The sequence below is a fragment of the Theropithecus gelada genome, chromosome 10 (assembly GCF_003255815.1).
Source record: "Theropithecus gelada isolate Dixy chromosome 10, Tgel_1.0, whole genome shotgun sequence".
Lineage (NCBI taxonomy): Eukaryota > Metazoa > Chordata > Mammalia > Primates > Cercopithecidae > Theropithecus > Theropithecus gelada.
The window spans coordinates 33,073,884-33,090,554 of NC_037678.1; the positions used below are offsets into that span (position 1 = coordinate 33,073,884).

The 16,671-nt window shown below is 57.8% G+C and overlaps 1 protein-coding gene across 3 annotated transcripts in view; it reads right to left on the reverse strand.

The window, feature by feature from the left end:
* Window positions 1-310: 310 nt before the first annotated feature.
* LZTR1 (leucine zipper like transcription regulator 1) overlaps window positions 311-16,671 on the reverse strand; it is an 18,621-nt gene continuing 2,260 nt past the window's right edge. Inside the window, exons 3-21 of one of the 3 annotated variants that reach the window (XM_025398781.1) lie at window positions 14,198-14,254; window positions 12,093-12,172; window positions 11,559-11,667; window positions 10,499-10,582; window positions 9,717-9,774; window positions 8,869-9,008; window positions 7,588-7,789; window positions 7,060-7,215; window positions 6,521-6,631; window positions 5,674-5,766; window positions 5,409-5,504; window positions 5,159-5,324; window positions 4,701-4,870; window positions 4,398-4,509; window positions 3,548-3,674; window positions 3,309-3,458; window positions 2,594-2,699; window positions 2,429-2,509; window positions 311-2,162 (exon numbers count right to left, since the gene is read on the reverse strand). In XM_025398781.1, the coding sequence (XP_025254566.1) occupies window positions 2,046-2,162; window positions 2,429-2,509; window positions 2,594-2,699; window positions 3,309-3,458; window positions 3,548-3,674; window positions 4,398-4,509; window positions 4,701-4,870; window positions 5,159-5,324; window positions 5,409-5,504; window positions 5,674-5,766; window positions 6,521-6,631; window positions 7,060-7,215; window positions 7,588-7,789; window positions 8,869-9,008; window positions 9,717-9,774; window positions 10,499-10,582; window positions 11,559-11,667; window positions 12,093-12,172; window positions 14,198-14,254 (2,215 nt within the window). In that variant the 3' untranslated portion in view covers window positions 311-2,045. Of the gene's footprint in view, window positions 2,163-2,428; window positions 2,510-2,593; window positions 2,700-3,308; window positions 3,459-3,547; window positions 3,675-4,397; window positions 4,555-4,700; window positions 4,871-5,158; window positions 5,325-5,408; window positions 5,505-5,673; window positions 5,767-6,520; window positions 6,632-7,059; window positions 7,216-7,587; window positions 7,790-8,868; window positions 9,009-9,716; window positions 9,775-10,498; window positions 10,583-11,558; window positions 11,668-12,092; window positions 12,173-14,197; window positions 14,255-16,671 lie in introns of all 3 variants that reach the window. The other 2 variants (XM_025398780.1, XM_025398782.1) reach the window with 2 other exon arrangements.

A 16,671-nucleotide genomic window follows, 5' to 3' on the forward strand; every position in this document is an offset into this window, starting at 1 on the left:
ACCATCTCTATTCGAAAAACAGGGACGACGATGACAGTCATCAGCCTCCTGGGGCATGTCAGCAGGTAGTGAAGCCCCAACAAGCTAGCCCCTGGAAATAGAGGAAGAGGTGGCTAGAACTTGGGAGACAAGCCCTCAGGTCCTGGCCTCGGCATCCTTTTCCTTCAACTCCCAGAACCTGGAAGGCCTTGCTGCAGCTGTAATTCTCCAACAGCTCTGTGTGTGGGGTGACTCACTGCAAGCATGGCCTCTCCCTGCGAAGGAGCACAACTGAATTCATTCTACTCCCAGAAACTGCCACACAATTTTGTAAAATTTGCTTTTTAGGGCCCTTGGCATATAATTTCATTTATTCATATAAGTCAAGAAGAGACAGTTGAGGGTTTAGCGACAAGGGTCAGCATAGAGCAGGGTTTGCAGACTAGTTCAAGGAGGCTTCTGGGCTGACCTGTCCAGGAGAGGGATTTGGAGGATGCTGCCCTGTGGGTGTGGCAGGAGCCACATGTGGAAACTGGGTAGGTGGCTCTGTGGCCCCACTCTGCGTGAATGCACCTGGCCCACATGGTTGGCTGCCCCAGCCTGCACTCCACTTCCAGGTGCTGACATATACCTCCTAGCCGTGGTCCTGGGCCTGCTGTGTCATCACTGCATGGGCCTCCTGGCTCAGCCTCTGCCCTAGCTCCCGCTCGCTCCTCCCTTGTTCCCAGCTCATCTTGCACCAGGCCACTTCCTAGCCTGCAGGCTGCCTATGGATCTGTTCCTGTTAGCTAAGCAACTTGCCACTCAAGGCCCCTTTCCACCTGCATACAGCCAGAGGAGAGCAGGTCACTTCCCTAAGGTGAGTTGTGGCTTCATGGCTGCCACGACAAAAAAGGGGTCCTGGAATCTTCTTACCAATAAGGGAGCACTGGTTCCCCAGCATCAGAGTGGATTTACATGGGGCCCTCACTAGGGCGAGAGGGCAGCCTGCCTTCCACAGGAGCCAAGACCACAGTGCAGGGGCAAGGCAGGGCAGAAGGGGCAGGAGCCCACCCCAGGCCTCCAGGATTCCCCTGGGAGGGGCCAGCCTGGATGCCTTCATAGCTCTTCTCCCTAGTGTGACTGGGTGACCCCAGGTGGGGGCAGTTGACAGCATGGATAGAGACAGGTAAGACCAACTGACCTACATCTGGGGATCTGCTAAGCCATGGGCTCCAGAGCCAGTCCTCGGCTGCAGGAGGGCCGAGGGGCTGAGGCCAGCAGTGGTGGCTGGGCCAGCAAGGTGTGTGTGGTAGGTAGCACTGCTGTGGCTTTAATGGAGGCTTGTGACAGAATACTCAGCAAGGGACATGCGGGACTTGGCTGGCTTCGTCCCAGCTGAGCCCTGACATGCACACAGGTGGACTGGGATCCTTCAGCACCTGTGAAAACCAGGCCTGGCCCAGCACGACCGACCTGGGAGCTGACCTCAGGGCCCTTACTCCAAAATTCACCTCAAGTCAGGTGAGACCCACACATCATGGGTCCACACAAGTTCTGGGTGGGAAAAGGAGCCCCTTACATGGATCTCAGTGAGGGTGGGCGGGACAGGAGCAGCCCAGGCAGATTCCATGGTGCAGTGCAAGTCTGCTAAGCCGCCTCCCGCATGTTGGAGGAGCCTTGGTGACAGGCCCCAGTGCCTGGGTCTACAACACACCCAGGCCATAGGAGCCAGGCCAAGCACCACTGGGTGGGAGGCTCAAGGTCTCTCCCCACTTCCGGGTGGTGAGCCCATTACTGAGCCGTGGCCTCACATCCACACCACATCAGGAGAGGGTGATGACAGGGGAGGGGGTCTGCTTCATCATCTGCTATCATCTGTTCTCTGTGGGACCTGTGTCTTCAGTGAATTGAGAAGATTGGGGCCCCACATCCCCTCAGCTCTCTTTGGAGGCTCTGGGCACCCCGACCCTCGGCCTGGCAGGTGCACCCACTCTGCCATAGGCAGACGCATAGCCAGTAGTCTTCTCAGTGGGCAGGGCAGGCAGGCACGGCAATTCTTCACAATGGGCAGGCGCCACAGGGCCTCAGATGTCGGCGCCCAGCTCTGCACACTGCTTGTCTGAGATATGGGAGGCCAGGGAGTCTATGATGTCCAGCAGCAGCTGTTGGCTCAGCGACCGCAGCGTGGGCAGCTTGGAGACCTGCAAGGCAAGCAGGCCGGAAGGAGATGGGACCAGATCCACATAAGGGCCATGGTGGGCAGTGGAGCCCTCTGGGGCCCACGCTGCTCGGGGCTCAGGCTAGTCCCAAGGATGAAGCAAGGTGCAGCCAGTGGTGGGCTGCTCTGCTTCGCTCACCCCCAGGACCCACCACTGCAGGGGACCACAGAGCCTGGGCACCCCTCCCTGCCTGGGCGTGCCCACTGCTGAGGGGAAGCAAGTCCTGAAGGGGAGGCCAGAGCCCTGACCTTGGTGAACTGGTGCACGATGATGTGCAGGCAGTGCCGCTTCATGTCCAGCGCCTGCGTTTTGTCGGCTGCCTCCAGGATCTGTAATGGCAGGGACCTTGAGGCGCTGCCCCTTTCACCCACTCAGTGGGAGCTGCTGCCGTGGGCACAGGGCTGGGGGGCTACCTGCAGTACGTTCTGCACCGTCACGTTCATCTCCAGGTTCTGCTTGCAGTACGCCTGCAGCCGGTTGTTGTAGAAGCCGTAGTAGTAGGGGGCCGCAAACAAGTAGCTGGGGCCTGGTTAAGGAGCTGACCAAAGGAACCTGGTCCGCCCACACCCTCCCAGGGAAGGACAGGGAGGGGCGCAGGTGGAGCCCCAAGCCCACCAGGGGCCAGACTCCAATCCAGCCCACACGCCAGCATGCTCTCTAAATGGATTCTGAACTACTTAGTGGGTCAAAGGCCCCACTGAGGATCCAAATACCATGAATCCCCTCCCCAAAAAAATACTGTCTGCACATCTGCAGCGCAATTCCATGGCCTTGCAAGGCTAACAGGCATCGTGACCCTCCATGTTTGGACCCCTACTAAAGTGACATAAGAGGAGTAGTTCCATGTCTGTGCTCAACTGTCACACAAAACAATGACCCACCCCATCCTCTGGGCAGTTGTGAGGGTCAGGAACCCACTGGTTCCTCCTGGCTGCAAACCCCTCCCTGCCAGCTGCCAACTGCTTTGGAGAGCACCTGGCCCAGCTCCAGGCACCAGCAAATCCTCTGGAGGGAGGCGCTGGGCCCAGATCGCCTAGCTGGGGCAGGAAAGCGGGCCTCAAAGCCACCCGAGGTGGGTGCCAGGACCCCTTGGTGGGGACCTGGGAGTTCCTTGGGGAGTGAGGATGCAGCGAGTCCTCGGGCGGCATGTTGACCTCGCCGTAGTAGATGTAGCGCAGCATGGACTCAAAGGCCTGCCTGCTGGGCACCATCTCCCCGATGGAGATGTTCACCTGCCCGTCCTCGGGCATGAAGGACCGGAACATGGCTTCAAAGTAGCTGTAGACAATGAGCGGCAGGCACCCGCTGTCAGCAGAACGAAGACACCATCCAGGCCCACCCTTCCCTCCCGTCCAGCCCCCACCCACCTGGAGCGGGCGGCCAGGATAGCCTTGTGGGCTGGCCGTGGGTGCCCATCCAGCAACAGCGTGATGTCACAGAACTCTGCGCCCGCCCCCTCCAGGTATGCCTTCATGTCCTGGATCAGAGATGTGCCTGGGGGTGGGAGGGACCCTGAGCAGGTACAGCCTGGGATTCTGGCCTTGGGGCGCCATGGCACTATCTTCCTGCACATCTGCCCATGTTGCCACTCTGAACAAAACTTCACCCAGGCAGAAGGCTTCACTCTGGCCCTGAGGCACCATCAGCCACATTCTGTCCTCCCTCAGCGCCCTGGCCAACTCGAGCACTATGCCGAACACACAGCCCACCACCCAGTGTCTCCTCTTCCACCCAGCTTGCTGTGCCCCCCTTCACTGCCCTCATGATCAAGCCCCCTCCAGGCCCACTGCATGGCCTCTGGTGCCGGCAGATGTCACCAAGAGCCAGCAACTGGGGTCAGCACGACCCCCAAGGAGAGCTGGGGGAATGAAGGGGCCTGTGACATTACAAGCAAAGAGAAGTCCAGTGACTGATCACTGTGACCCTGGGGCATCAGACCTGACATCCCAGCCCAAAAGAGGTACCCATGTCCACCCCCAGATATTGGCTCAGGAAATCCCAGCTCACCAGGACACAGCCCACTGTGGCAAGCCCCATGGGTTGGGGGCTTCTGCCTCCATCTGTTTCTGCCCTGTACCCAGGAGAGCACTCTGGGGTCCCATGGCACCCACCCCCACCCCGAGGGCCTGGCAGGTGCTCTCCATGGCTCCCAAGTCTCCTGCCACAGATGAACACCATCCCTCCCAGCCCCGAGGGAAGGGGAACGGGGCTCCCTACCAATGTCCACTGGCTGGTCCGAGGGAGTGCGAGGGGGTGGCTGCTGCTTCCGCCGCACAATCTCCACGATCAGCGGCGAGGAGAGGCGCTCGAACTCCTTCATCATGATCACCTGGTTGAAGTGGGACTCCTTCACCACGAAGTTCAGGCAGTGCTCCTGGGGCAGACAGGCACAGGCGGGCAGGCAGGCAGGGTCAAGCCAGGGTCCCAGGCTGGGCGAGGGGCTCACAGTGGTGGGCAGGGAGGGGGCCAAAGCCTGAGCACACCCCATCTGACCCCGATCGTGCTAACCCCACCCCACACCTTGAGTTGGCTCAGCTGCAGCCGGGCGGCACTCTCGCACACGACCAGCACGTTCTGCAGGTCCACGGAGGCCTCGATGTACTGGCGGCACAGTTGCTCCAGGCGGCACAACTGGAAGCTCAGTGCCAATTTGTACACATCCATGATGAGCAGCACATCCTCCACGTGGCCTGCGCCCCAGAGGCCCCGAGTCTCAGGGTGCCGGAGAGGGGAGGGCGGGGCACAGGGCACAGGGCTCTCCGTATGGAAGAGTGTGGGTTGGGGCCACTAGGTAGGAGCAAGGCCTCGGGGGACTCAGATGGTATCCAGTGGCAGTGATCATGGGTAATGAGGGTGACCTGCAGCCTCTGAGCCTCAGGGGGCCCATCAGTAAGGCAGGGCTGGCAGCACCCACCTTTTGGCTCTGCGGCCCGCACCCCAGCCCACACCAATCCTGCTCCACCCCCACCCAGGCGGACCTTTCCGTGGGTATTTGATCTTGTCGGTGTAAAGGAACTGCATGAGCACCTCGAAGGGCCGGGCCTCGGCCTCCCGGATGGCCACATGCAGCAGGGGCGGCCGGGTCCCACCAGCAGCCACACCGGGGGCCTCCCTGGGAACTGAGGCGGCCTCCTGCTCCAGCTTCTGTGGGGAGAAGGGAGCTCAAGGGCACCCCAGTGGACAACAGGCATGGCTGCCAGGTCCGGGCGGGGCGCTTAGGCACCTCACCTGGGCCAGCCGCTCCCGTGCCTGCGTGATCTTCCTGCGAAGCCAGCGGCTCCGCGCTGTGACAATGGCTACATGGCCCTGCACGCACTCCTCCTTCTGCACAAAGAATAATGCACTGGCAGAGGGCATGGGACCCTCGCCCCAGAGAACAGAGACCCAGCCGGCCAGGGTCAGCACCACCACGCCAGCAGCTGTTTTTCTGAGGGGCGAAGTTCCCACTACCCGGGCACAGCAGGCAGAGCAGGGTGCAAGGACAGGCACTCACCTCACCCAGCACGAACTCCACGTCGCAGAACTGGCGGCTCTCCCACAGTCGCCCGTAGTCCTCGTGCAGCGTGCATTTAGGATAACAGGAGAACTGCAAGAGGGGCCCAGTGACGCTAGATGTTGAGGATGGCAGAGTGGCCCCAGTGTGGCTGCGCAGGCTGACCCTGAGGTCCCCACCTGGCCCATGCTGACCCTCAGGGCCCAGAAGGCAGGTGGGCCTGGCTGAGGAGAGAAAGCCGCCGCCACCCCACCCTGAATATACAGCCTGGCTCCAGCCTTGGCACCTGCAACTGTCCACGGCCAGTTCCACAGCAAGAAAGGGCTCGCCTGCCTCTTGCCTTCAGCTGGGGCCCAGGCCTCAGCAGAGCTCTGCCGTCTCCACTCTGCCTGGACCTGCGTCCTCACACTGGCCCCCACCAGCACCACCCAATCTCCTCTAGGAAGCCGGCCCTGACCTCACTGTGGCTGTGAGTCCCTGCCCTGACCACCTGTTCCTCCAGGCCTGGGAAGGGGCTGTCAGCACAAGCCACTGTCAGCCCTGGCTGCCCTGGGCCAGGCTGTGATGCCTGTGAGGCTCTGGTGCTGAGCCTAGCTTGGCCCGGCTCCCCCCACTGACTCTGCTGTGAGCCCCAGTGCCATCCGCCTGCCCCACTGCACGGAGGCTGCCCACTTTAGTGCCACCTCAGCCCACCCTCAGCCCACAGGGCTCCTCCGGAGGATTCCATCCCGCCAGGTGTGGCCCTGGCAATGGCCTGGATAAGCCCCGCCCCCCCGACTTGGCCTCAGTTTCCCATCACAGGGGATCCGTCCACCCAGCCGTTCCTACAGGCCCACAGGCCCCACACCTGGAACCTGTACATCTCCCCGCTGCGGATGTTGTTGTCCACCGTGCCCCCGAAGATGTACATGGCGTCCGAGATGACAGCAGCCGCGTGGAAGAGCCTCCCGCTGGGCAGCTGGGGGACAAGAAGGCAGGGTGGAATGGGGGGCAGAGCCTCCACAGTGGGGCTGGTGCAGCCAGGTAAGGGCAAGGATGCGGCACCTCATGGCCATGAAGGGCCAGGGGGCAGGGTCCCCAAGGGAGGAGGGCCCCTGGGTGCAACCACAGACACAGGCGGGACCTGAATACCCATGTAGTCGAGTGGGGCATGACGGGCCATGGGGACCCTCAGAGTGGGTGGGGCACTCAGGCCAGTGTGTGGCACCCATCCCAGAAAGCTGCAGCCTGGCCAGCAGGGTGAGGGCTCCTGGCCCTGCACCTCCTTTGGAGTGTGACCCCAAGCGAGTATTTCTCTGGGCCTCAGTCTCCCCATGTGTGAGAGCGGTTGATCACAGGACCTGCTTCAGGAGGTGATGGAGTCTTAATGAGGGTCCCAGGCTGTACCTCCGAGGCGGGCTGGGCGGGCTGCTTGGCTGAGGTGGTGCCAAAGTCCAGGCCGAACACATCTCGGGACTTCTTGAAGCCGCCTCGCTCCTCAAAGGGCAGGGTGGGCACCTCCTCGGAAGCACAGGCTCGCTCGGGCACTTCAGCCCCACCGACCTGAGGAGGAGAGACACGTGGGCATGAGATCAGTTGGCAAGGGCCAGGTAGGTGCCCAGAGACCCCCACCATCCTGGCCTTGAGAGCGGGTTCGGAAAGAAGGAAGAGCTGCATGCCTGTGGGCTTCCCAGGAAAGGTCTGCAGCACGGCAGCCCCATGCAGCCATGACGGGGTGTGAAGCGTTAACCACCTGCAGGCTGTGGGGTGAAGCTGGGGCTGGAGGCCGGGGCAGGTGTCCAGGGCTGAGGCCCAGGTGTCCTGGCCTTGCTCCTGGTAGCTGTCTGGAACCCCAAGTGGCCCCAAAGCTGTGAGGAGCTGGGGAGAAGGTGGGGGCAGGGTAGGAGCCACTGGTGTCCAGCCGGCAGCCCTCACCTCGCTGTCGGAGCTGGGCTGGACGACCTCCCAGGTCTGGAAGTCCACGTCATAGCAGTGCAGCTCATTGGGCAGCGTGTTATCGGCCGCACCCCCAAACACATAGAGGTGGCGGTCAAAGGCCACCATGGTATGCCCGTAGCGCCGCTGCGGGGGTGGTGGGGAACCCCGGAGCAGGTGTTCAGTTGGGATGCGTGTCCACCTGGGGGTACACGACAGTGAACCAATGCTGGGACAGGGGCTCCTGCTCACCCTCGGGGCCTCCCCACAGCAGGCCCTCACTGGGAGGTCCCCCTGCAGCCCCTACGGTGACTAGCCCAGGGTCCAGAGGGAGGCCTAGACACCTGCGCTGAGCACCCCTCGCCCCATCCAGCACTGGCACCAGCCCTGCCTGGTTCCATGTGGCCCACCGTGGGGTCCTGCCGGAGCTCCCCTGTCTCCCCATGGAGCAGGCAGCAGTGATGGGCAGGAGGGTGGCATCTGACCCGCCAGGCAGTCCTGCTCTCTGGGGAGTGAAGTTGTACAGAGACCATTGCACATCTTCATGCTGCCCAGTCAGACCATCCCCACAGCTGAGTCCCCATCCTGGGAGCTGCCTGCACCCTACATCCTGATGCTGCTCCAGCACCTTCCACCTCCCAGGCTTCCCAGTACCTCCCAGCAAGTCCCCTCTTTTGCTAAGTTAGTTGAAGACTTCAGAACAGATCCTGGCCTGGCAGGGCTATGCCATCTGGCTCCTTGCTAAGCCCCGGGCCCTCGACAGGTTCCCTCGTCCTGGGGCACCCTGCCCATCCTCCCACGCATCCGTGGCCTCCAGGGAAGCTCCCAAGTCCCTTCCCAAACCCTCTGTACCTGCAGCTCACACTCCTTGTGCCCTCTCCTGCAGCCTCATTGCAGGGTCAAGGGCTGGCCAGCAGCCAGGGGCAGCATGGGCCAGACCTCTGGGGACCTGCAGGCCCCTCTGGTCTTCTGCCATCATTTGAGATCTATGCAGTTCACGTTTGTCACTGGTGGCACTGACCAAGCCATTCACGGGGAAGGGGATGTCCTTCATAGTCAGAGGGAGGCCTAGTCAGGGGCCTCTTTGCCAGGCCCTATCTTGCTAAACTGTAGCCATATCCTGGGGACCTGCACATCCCTGCTCCAGGCTGGAACCTCCTGCTGTTTGCAGAGCTCAGAAGGATGGTTACCATGGCCACCAGGTGCAGGGGGCGTCCTTCACATTCAAGGATTCGGGGGCACTGACTATCTTCCCTCCACCCCACTGGCCAGAGTACTCACGTCTTGTCCTTGAATTCAAACTGGAAGAGGTTGTTGGTTATCTTGGCTCCGCTTTGCCCGGAGAACACAAACATCTTGTCCCGGCACACGGCCACGGGGAAGTTGCAGCAAGACGGGGGGATCTCGCCACTCTGGGCCACCTGCATGGGGGAGAGAACAGATCAGCCCTGGCCTCCCAGGGCCCACTCACATTTCACCACGCTCAAGACTGCTGAGATGGGACTGCTTTTATTCTTGAAACTTCCCCAGATGAGGGTTCACAGATTCATTTGTCTTCGAGCAGCACATAGCCCTGTCTCCTCCACTTCAGGGGGCCCAGTTGTGAACAGCTAGGGCTAAAATCGTCAGGGTTAAATCAGCAGCGGCTAAACCCATATGTTTTTCATGCCCAGAAGACTGAGAAAAAAAAAATTTTTAATGAATAAATAAATAAATTCCATGTTTCTAAAGGGGAAAGCAATCCCAGGGGGAGTTCCAGGGAGCAGAACACTAGACAGCAGACTGCCCTCACTGCATTGAAATAAAGGGTGGATTAAAGCAAAACCACATCCCTCACACACGTGGCGCTCTGCCCATCCAAAACACCAAGGCTCGAATCACTGCGCAGCCACAGTGAGGAACTGGTCATGAAGGCCCGCGGGTCACCAGGGAGGAGAGCGAGGCTCAGGTCAAGGCTGGGCTTTGCAAGGGGAAGAAAGCAGCCTCAACCCCCAGCCTGGCTCTGCCTGCCTCCCACCTCCCTCCACCTGCACCGTGGCTCCCTGCGCCCCTCACCTCCTCCACCTGCACCCTGGCTCCCTGCGCCCCTCACCTCCTCCACCTGCACCCTGGCTCCCGGTGCCCCTCACCTCCTCCCAGCAGGTGAGCTCTCGGTCCTGGAGGCCAATTGTCCACATGTCATTCAACCTGTATTAGGACAGACCAGTGAGGACCCCTTGGGTCTGGCTGTCAGGGTGGGCTGGTCCTGGCTGGAAGGGATGGCTGAAGGGAGGACCCCCACCCCCACACAGGGTAGGGGACTTGTGCAGCCATGAGGCAGGAACTTCTGTGTGGGGTGGCAGGCACTGCCTCAAATCCCTGCCGTGCTGGGCCCCCTGCCCGGCCCAGACAGAACAAGTACTCTCATGCATGACATTGGGGCAGTGTGGCAGGCCAGCTATGTCCCTCCTGGGTGGGGAGAGGACACAGATATCACAGACACCACCATCATCACTGCATTGTTAGGAGTTTCTGTGATGCTGAAGTTTTGGGAAACCAGCACATGCTACTTTTGTAATCAGAAAAAGAGAGCAAAGCCAACTTTCTAAAATAAGGAGGAAAAGGCCTTTGGCCTGGGCAAGAACCAGGGCTGGGCCTGAGCCTGGGTACCGCCCATCCGCCCACCGACTCAGCCCTGCACGGCGACTCCTGGCCGTGCAACTGAGGTAGCCATGGGGCTCCACCCAGTGGTCCTCACCTCCATCTGCCCATCCTCCTCTTTCCCTGTCCCCCTCCCAAGAAACCCCTAGACAGTGACACTCAAAATCTACTAGGCAGAGCTCTCCCAGCCTAAGCCCTCAAATGCCAGGATGGCCTCCTCCGGGTCTCAGTGCAGTCGGAGGTGGGGTGCAAAGGCCGGACCACCACCCACCTGGCATTGCCGTCATAGCCAGCAAAGATCCACAGCTTGTCACTGTACACCGTGGCCCCGTGGGCCGACCTAGCGACTGGCAACCTGAAGTGTGAGGGAAGAGGGGATGGAGTGAGGCCGCCCAGCACAGACCTGAGCCTCGCAGTCCCATACGGTCAGTGCAGGGGCCACAGCCAGGCTGCATGGCCACATCCGCCCAACACTGGGGCTTCAGGGCCTCCACAAGGCACTAGGAATAAGCAACAGCCTCAGAGGCCGACTGGAGGCTTGAAGAGGAATTCAGACAGCCACAGAGGCACAGAACCTTCTCCCAGGTGCCACCAAAATATCAAAGGGGGTACTCAAAAAGCAGGACCCCAGAAGCGCCATCAGCAGTACATTGGGTCTTTTTTTTTTTTTTGAGATGGAGTCTCGCTCTGTCGCCCAGGCTGGAGTGCAGTGGCCGGATCTCAGCTCACTGCAAGCTCCGCCTCCCGGGTTCACGCCATTCTCCTGCCTCAGCCTCCCGAGTAGCTGGGACTACAGGTGCCCGCCACCTCGCCCGGCTAGTTTTTTGTATTTTTTAGTAGAGACGGGGTTTCACCGTGTTAGCCAGGATGGTCTCGATCTCCTGACCTCGTGATCCGCCCGTCTCAGCCTCCCAAAGTGCTGGGATTACAGGCTTGAGCCACCGCGCCCGGCCCATTGGGTCTTTTTAAAAAATTTGTTTGTGACAAGGTCTTGCTCCATCTTCCAGGCTGGAGTGCAGTGAGGCATGCATGGTTCACTGCAGCCTTGAACTCCTGGGCTCAAGTGATCTTCCCGCTTCAGCTTCCCAAAGTGCTAGGACTACAGGCGTGCGCCACCACGCCCGGCCCATTTGGGTCTCTTCTGAAAGGAGGGAATCTAAAGGCTGGTAGCAGGCCATGCACAGCTGCACTGGGGGATATTCCACCAACCCTAAGCTCCCTGCTACTGTGTGCCCTCAGGGTCCTCATCTGGGAGGCAACAGGGCACAGATCCCAGATCCAATGCCACCCAGAACCCCGCCTGTCCCAAATGTTTCTGCAGAGTTTCTCACCGTCCTTCAATTTTCCACTCCGTCCACTGGCCAGTTGCAAACTTGTATTCAAAGAGGTCATTTTTATTCTTCAAGTTAGAATTGGAATAAATGTCCCCAGTGTAACCCCCTGAGTAAAGAGAGTGAGAAACTGTCAAACCCAAAGGCAGTCTTGAAGATTTAAAACCCTGGAAGGTGGACCAGAATCTGGCCCCACTGAAAATGCATAAGCAGGACTCTCTCCATAAGCCCTAGAAGGACCTACTGCCCGCCTGCCTCCGTGCTGGGCTCTGGGGACGCAGAGATGAGCGGGACACTGTTCCCAGCCACAGCCCAGCAACACCGAAAGACACCCAACCCTGTGAGTTCAGGGCTGTTAGGGCAAGGGGTCCCAGATCCAGCGCAGAATTCAGAGGACTGGCAGACAAAGCCGAGGGTGAACAGAGAGCCCCTGCTGTATACAGCACGAGCACAAACCCCCCAGGCCTGCAGAAGGGCAGGGTGTCTGTGGGCCTCGGGGGCGACACAGCCCCTGGGAGGCAAGAGGCTGCTTACCAAAGACAAACATGCTGCTCCCATAGACGACGGCCGAGTGGTGGTAACGGGGGGCCGGCGGGGTCCCAGTGGTAAAGGCCCTGGGGTTGCACAGGGGTGGTGAGAGTCAGTGGGCGTCACCCATGAGGTCCACACCCTCACAGGGTGGCCCTGCATCCCTGTGTTGCCTTTCTTGTTTTTTTTTTTTTTTTGAGACAGTCTCGCTCTGTCACCCAGGCTGGAGTACAGTGGCACCATCTCGGCTCAACCTCCGCCTCCCGGGTTCAAGCAATTGTCCCGCCTCAGCATCCTGAATAGCTGGGATTACAGGCACCCGCCATCATGCCCAGCTAGTTTTTTGTATTTTTGTAGAAACGGAATTTCACCATGTTGGCCAGGCTAGTCTTGAACTTCTGACCTCAGGTGATCCGCCCACCTCGGCCTCCCAAAGTGCTGGGATTACACGTAGGCGTGAGCCACCGCGCCCGGCTACGTTTCATTTTTGTATTTTGAAGGTGACACCTGTCTCATCATAGAAACTTAAAAAAAAAAAAGCACCTCACCAATAAGGAAAAAACAAAATAGGCACTAAAGCTCATGCAAATTCCCATGACCAGAACACCTCTGGCAACACCTTGAGGTCTTCCCTGCACCCCTCTCCTATGCATACTTAGGCTTCCATGGAATTTTTTAAAATGGAATCAAGCCGGGCGCGGTGGCTCAAGCCTGTAATCCCAGCACTTTGGGAGGCCGAGACGGGCGGATCACGAGGTCAGGAGATCAAGACCATCCTGGCTAACACGGTGAAACCCCGTCTCTACTAAAAATACAAAAAACTAGCCGGGCGAGGTGGCGGGCGCTTGTAGTCCCAGCTACTCGGGAGGCTGAGGCAGGAGAATGGCGTAAACCCAGGAGGCGGAGCTTGCAGTGAGCTGAGATCTGGCCACTGCACTCCAGCCTGGGCGACAGAGCGAGACTCCGCCTCAAAAAAAAAAAAAAATAAAAAAAATAAAAAAAAATAAAATAAAATAAAATGGAATCAAGTGGTAGATATCTTGTAAATTGCTTATTCAACTCACAGAATGTGACCAGGTCCTCATGCTACTTCAGGACCATCCATACTCCTGCTCTCAGCAGCAGTGCAGCGTCTTACAGCATAGGGTCCATCAATTTCATTTAATACCTATCTATCTAACCATCATCTACCTACCTACCTATCTATCATCTATCATCTAATCTATCTATATAATCTATCTATCCATCATCTATCTCCCTGTCATCTATCGTCTGTCATCTACCCATCATCCATCTATCTATCTATCTATCTATCTATCTATCTATCTATCTATCTAATCTATCATCTGTCTACCTATCATCTATCATCTGTCTGTTGATCTGTCATCTATCTATCAACTATCCACTATTTACGTCATCTATCTAATCTACCTATCATCTAGCTATCTACCTATTATCTATCTCTCTATCTATCTATCATCTCTCTTTCTGTCTTTCTATCTATCTATCATATGTCTATCTTTCTAGACTGGGTCTCACTTTGTTGCCCAGCTGGTCTTGAACTCCTAGCCTCAAGGGAGCTTCCCTCCTCAGCTTCTCAAAGCGTTGGGATTACAGGCATGGGCCCCTGTGCCCTGCCTTTACATTTTATGTACTGAATTCAAAATCCATTTACACTGCTGACCTGGGGCTGCTCTTTTTCTGAGTTTTATATAGTTAAGCAATTTTTGACAAATAATTGCGAAGCCTTCAGAATGATTTTTAAAATTAATTTTTAACTACTAGCTATCTTACAAAATCACATATGAGAGAAATGACATAGCAACTTCTGTACCCACACTAGCAGCAGCTTCGGGGTAGAGGTGGGCGCCCGGAAGAGAGCCGCCCTGTGTGCCCAGCTTGGCTGCTGCAGGTGCTGGGCAACTATTTCATCTCCTCAGCCCTGACAGGGTGGCTCTGGGTGTGGCATCCCTGGGGCCATGGTTGTCTCCTCCTGGAAGCTTCTTTCCAGCTTCCCCTGATGAGAGAGACTCTGCTAGCAACTGGGACCCAGAACTGTGCCACTGTGTTCTAGGAGGAAAGGCAGGACCCTGGAGCACGGGGCCACCCACCTGCACCAGGAGCAGTCTTTCACATCGAACCGCAGGAGGTCATTGAGCATGGTCTTCCTGAAAGGCAGTCGGAAGAGAGGGTGGCATTAGCCAGGTCTGCTCTGCAGGACCCCCAGAGATGGGTACTGCATGTAGCCAGGGTAGAGGAGGGGGCTGTTTTGGGCTGGGTCACTAACACAGCCAGGCAACCAGCTGATGCCCAAGAGTGGTGACCACAAAGAAGGCTCCCCAACGGACATGGGCACCAGGGCTGCCACACAGGCAGCCACCAGCCTGCCTGGGGTCAGGACCAAAGCATGAATGTGGCCACCAGGAGCCCAACCAGCAGGCACGAAATGGCCCAAAGGCCAGAGTCACCCTCACACCTCACCCTAGCCTCCAGAACCCCTATTCACACGTCCCAATCCCCTTCTTCTGAACTTGCAAGCACTTGCCCATGCTTCAGGGGAGACCCTTTACTTCTCTCTGATCTTCCTGCCACTGCTTTAAAAAAAAAAAATAGAGTCAATGCGCTGGGCTCAGTGGCTCATGCCTGTAATCCCAGCACTTTGGGAGGCCGAGGCAGGTGGCTCACTTGAGGTCAGGAGTTCGAGACCAACCTGGCCAACATGGTGAAACCCCATCTCTACTAAAAATACAAAAAATTAGCCTGGCGTGGTGGCGGGCGCCTGTATTCCCAGCTACTGGGGAGGCTGAGGCAGACTCGCTTGAACCCGGGAGTCGGAGCTTGCAGTGAGCCAAGATGGCGCCACTGCACTCCAGCCTGGGCAATAGAGCAAGACTCCGTCTCAAAAAAAAATAGAAACGAAGTCTTGCTTTCCTGCGTAGGCTCGTCTTGAATGCCTGGCCTCAAGCGATCTTCCTACCTCAGCCTCCCAAAGTGCTGGGATTACAGGTGTGAGCTACCGCACCTGGCCCCTGCCATTTCTTTATTGCAAAAGCCAATGTCATAATCATGTTAAAGATACAATTAAATAGAAAACAAATTCACTGGTCATTGGACCACCTAATACAACCAGCTGGCATATTACTACCCAGCCCTTGGGAAGAAGGGCAAACTGACAGGAGCCCAGCACCCCTCACGCCCAGCCTGTGCTGGGTGCCTCCTGCACCGTCTTAGTCTGCACCAGCGGGTGCATCTGTGAAATGGATGTGAGATACCTAGTGGTTCAAAGGCTGTGTCTGAGGCCATGCAGCCAGGAAGCCAGGAGCCTAGAAGCTGGTGGTGACTGTGATATCGCCCCTCCCTCCCTCACTTGCCCCACGTGCTGCAGGAGGCCATCTTTCTTTGTACTCAGTCTTTATAAAGTTAAGTCTAGAATGAGACAAATTTGTATCCTATTTCTTTGTCACACTGCAGCAAAAATGTTTCTGCTTATTGCTACACAGTTGTCACACAAACTACCTGTTACGGACACTCTTGAGGATGAAGGTCCCCCATTTCCCACCTGCTGCCTTGTACTGGACACCAAAGCCTTTTCTGGTTTGGAGGGTTCTCATTAAGGCTCCAGTAAACGCCTGTGGGTAGGCATCTCTTCTTTATTTCATTCCTTCATTTGCCAAACGTTTATTGAGTTTTCTTTTACAATGGTAAAAGGAGCACAGGCCCTGCCTTGACTGAACACATGGATAATAACCAACATCTGTGTGCCTCAGGAACAAATGAAGATGGTAAGAGGGATGGAGGGGAAGTAATGGTCTCCAGTTGGTCCAGATGACCAAGGAAGGCCTCAGTCACAAGAAGCATCAGAGGAGGGGCAGGAAGGTAGGAGGAGAGAATGGGCAGTGCAAGGGCCTGAGCAAGGGGGCACTTGGTACAATCCAAACATAGCAAGGCAGCCAGTACAGCCCCAGCGCAGTGAGAGACTGAGGGCAGAGGAGCAGCAGACTCTCATGAAGACTTGGGCTTTTACTCAGAGAGGCAGGGAGGCATCACAGGAGGATGAGCCAAGGAGGAACACACTCTGACTTGCATATGTAAATGGGCCCCACTGGCTACTCCTGGGGAAAGAGAGTGGGAGGAAGGCAGGCTTGAAGCCAGGGGACCATGCCCAAGGAGGCTCTTTTGCCCAGTCTGCGGATCCTGGTGGGGTTCAGACTACCCCACCATCCTCAAGCCAGCCCCCCAGGGAGGCCTGCAGGACCAAGGCTGCAGAGCCAATAAGAAGCCAGCTCTATATCTGGCGGGGCGCGGTGGCTCAAGCCTGTAATCCCAGCACTTTGGGAGGCAGAGACGGGTGGATCACGAGGTCAGGAGATCGAGACCATCCTGGCTAACACGGTGAAACCCCGTCTCTACTAAAAAAATACAAAAAAAACTAGCCAGGCGAGGTGGCTGGCGCCTGTATTCCCAGCTACTCGGGAGGCTAAGGCAGGAGAATGGCGTGAACCTGGGAGGCGGAGCTTGCAGTGAGCTGAGATCCGGCCACTGCACTCCAGCCTGGGCGACAGAGCCAGACTCCGTCTCAAAAAAA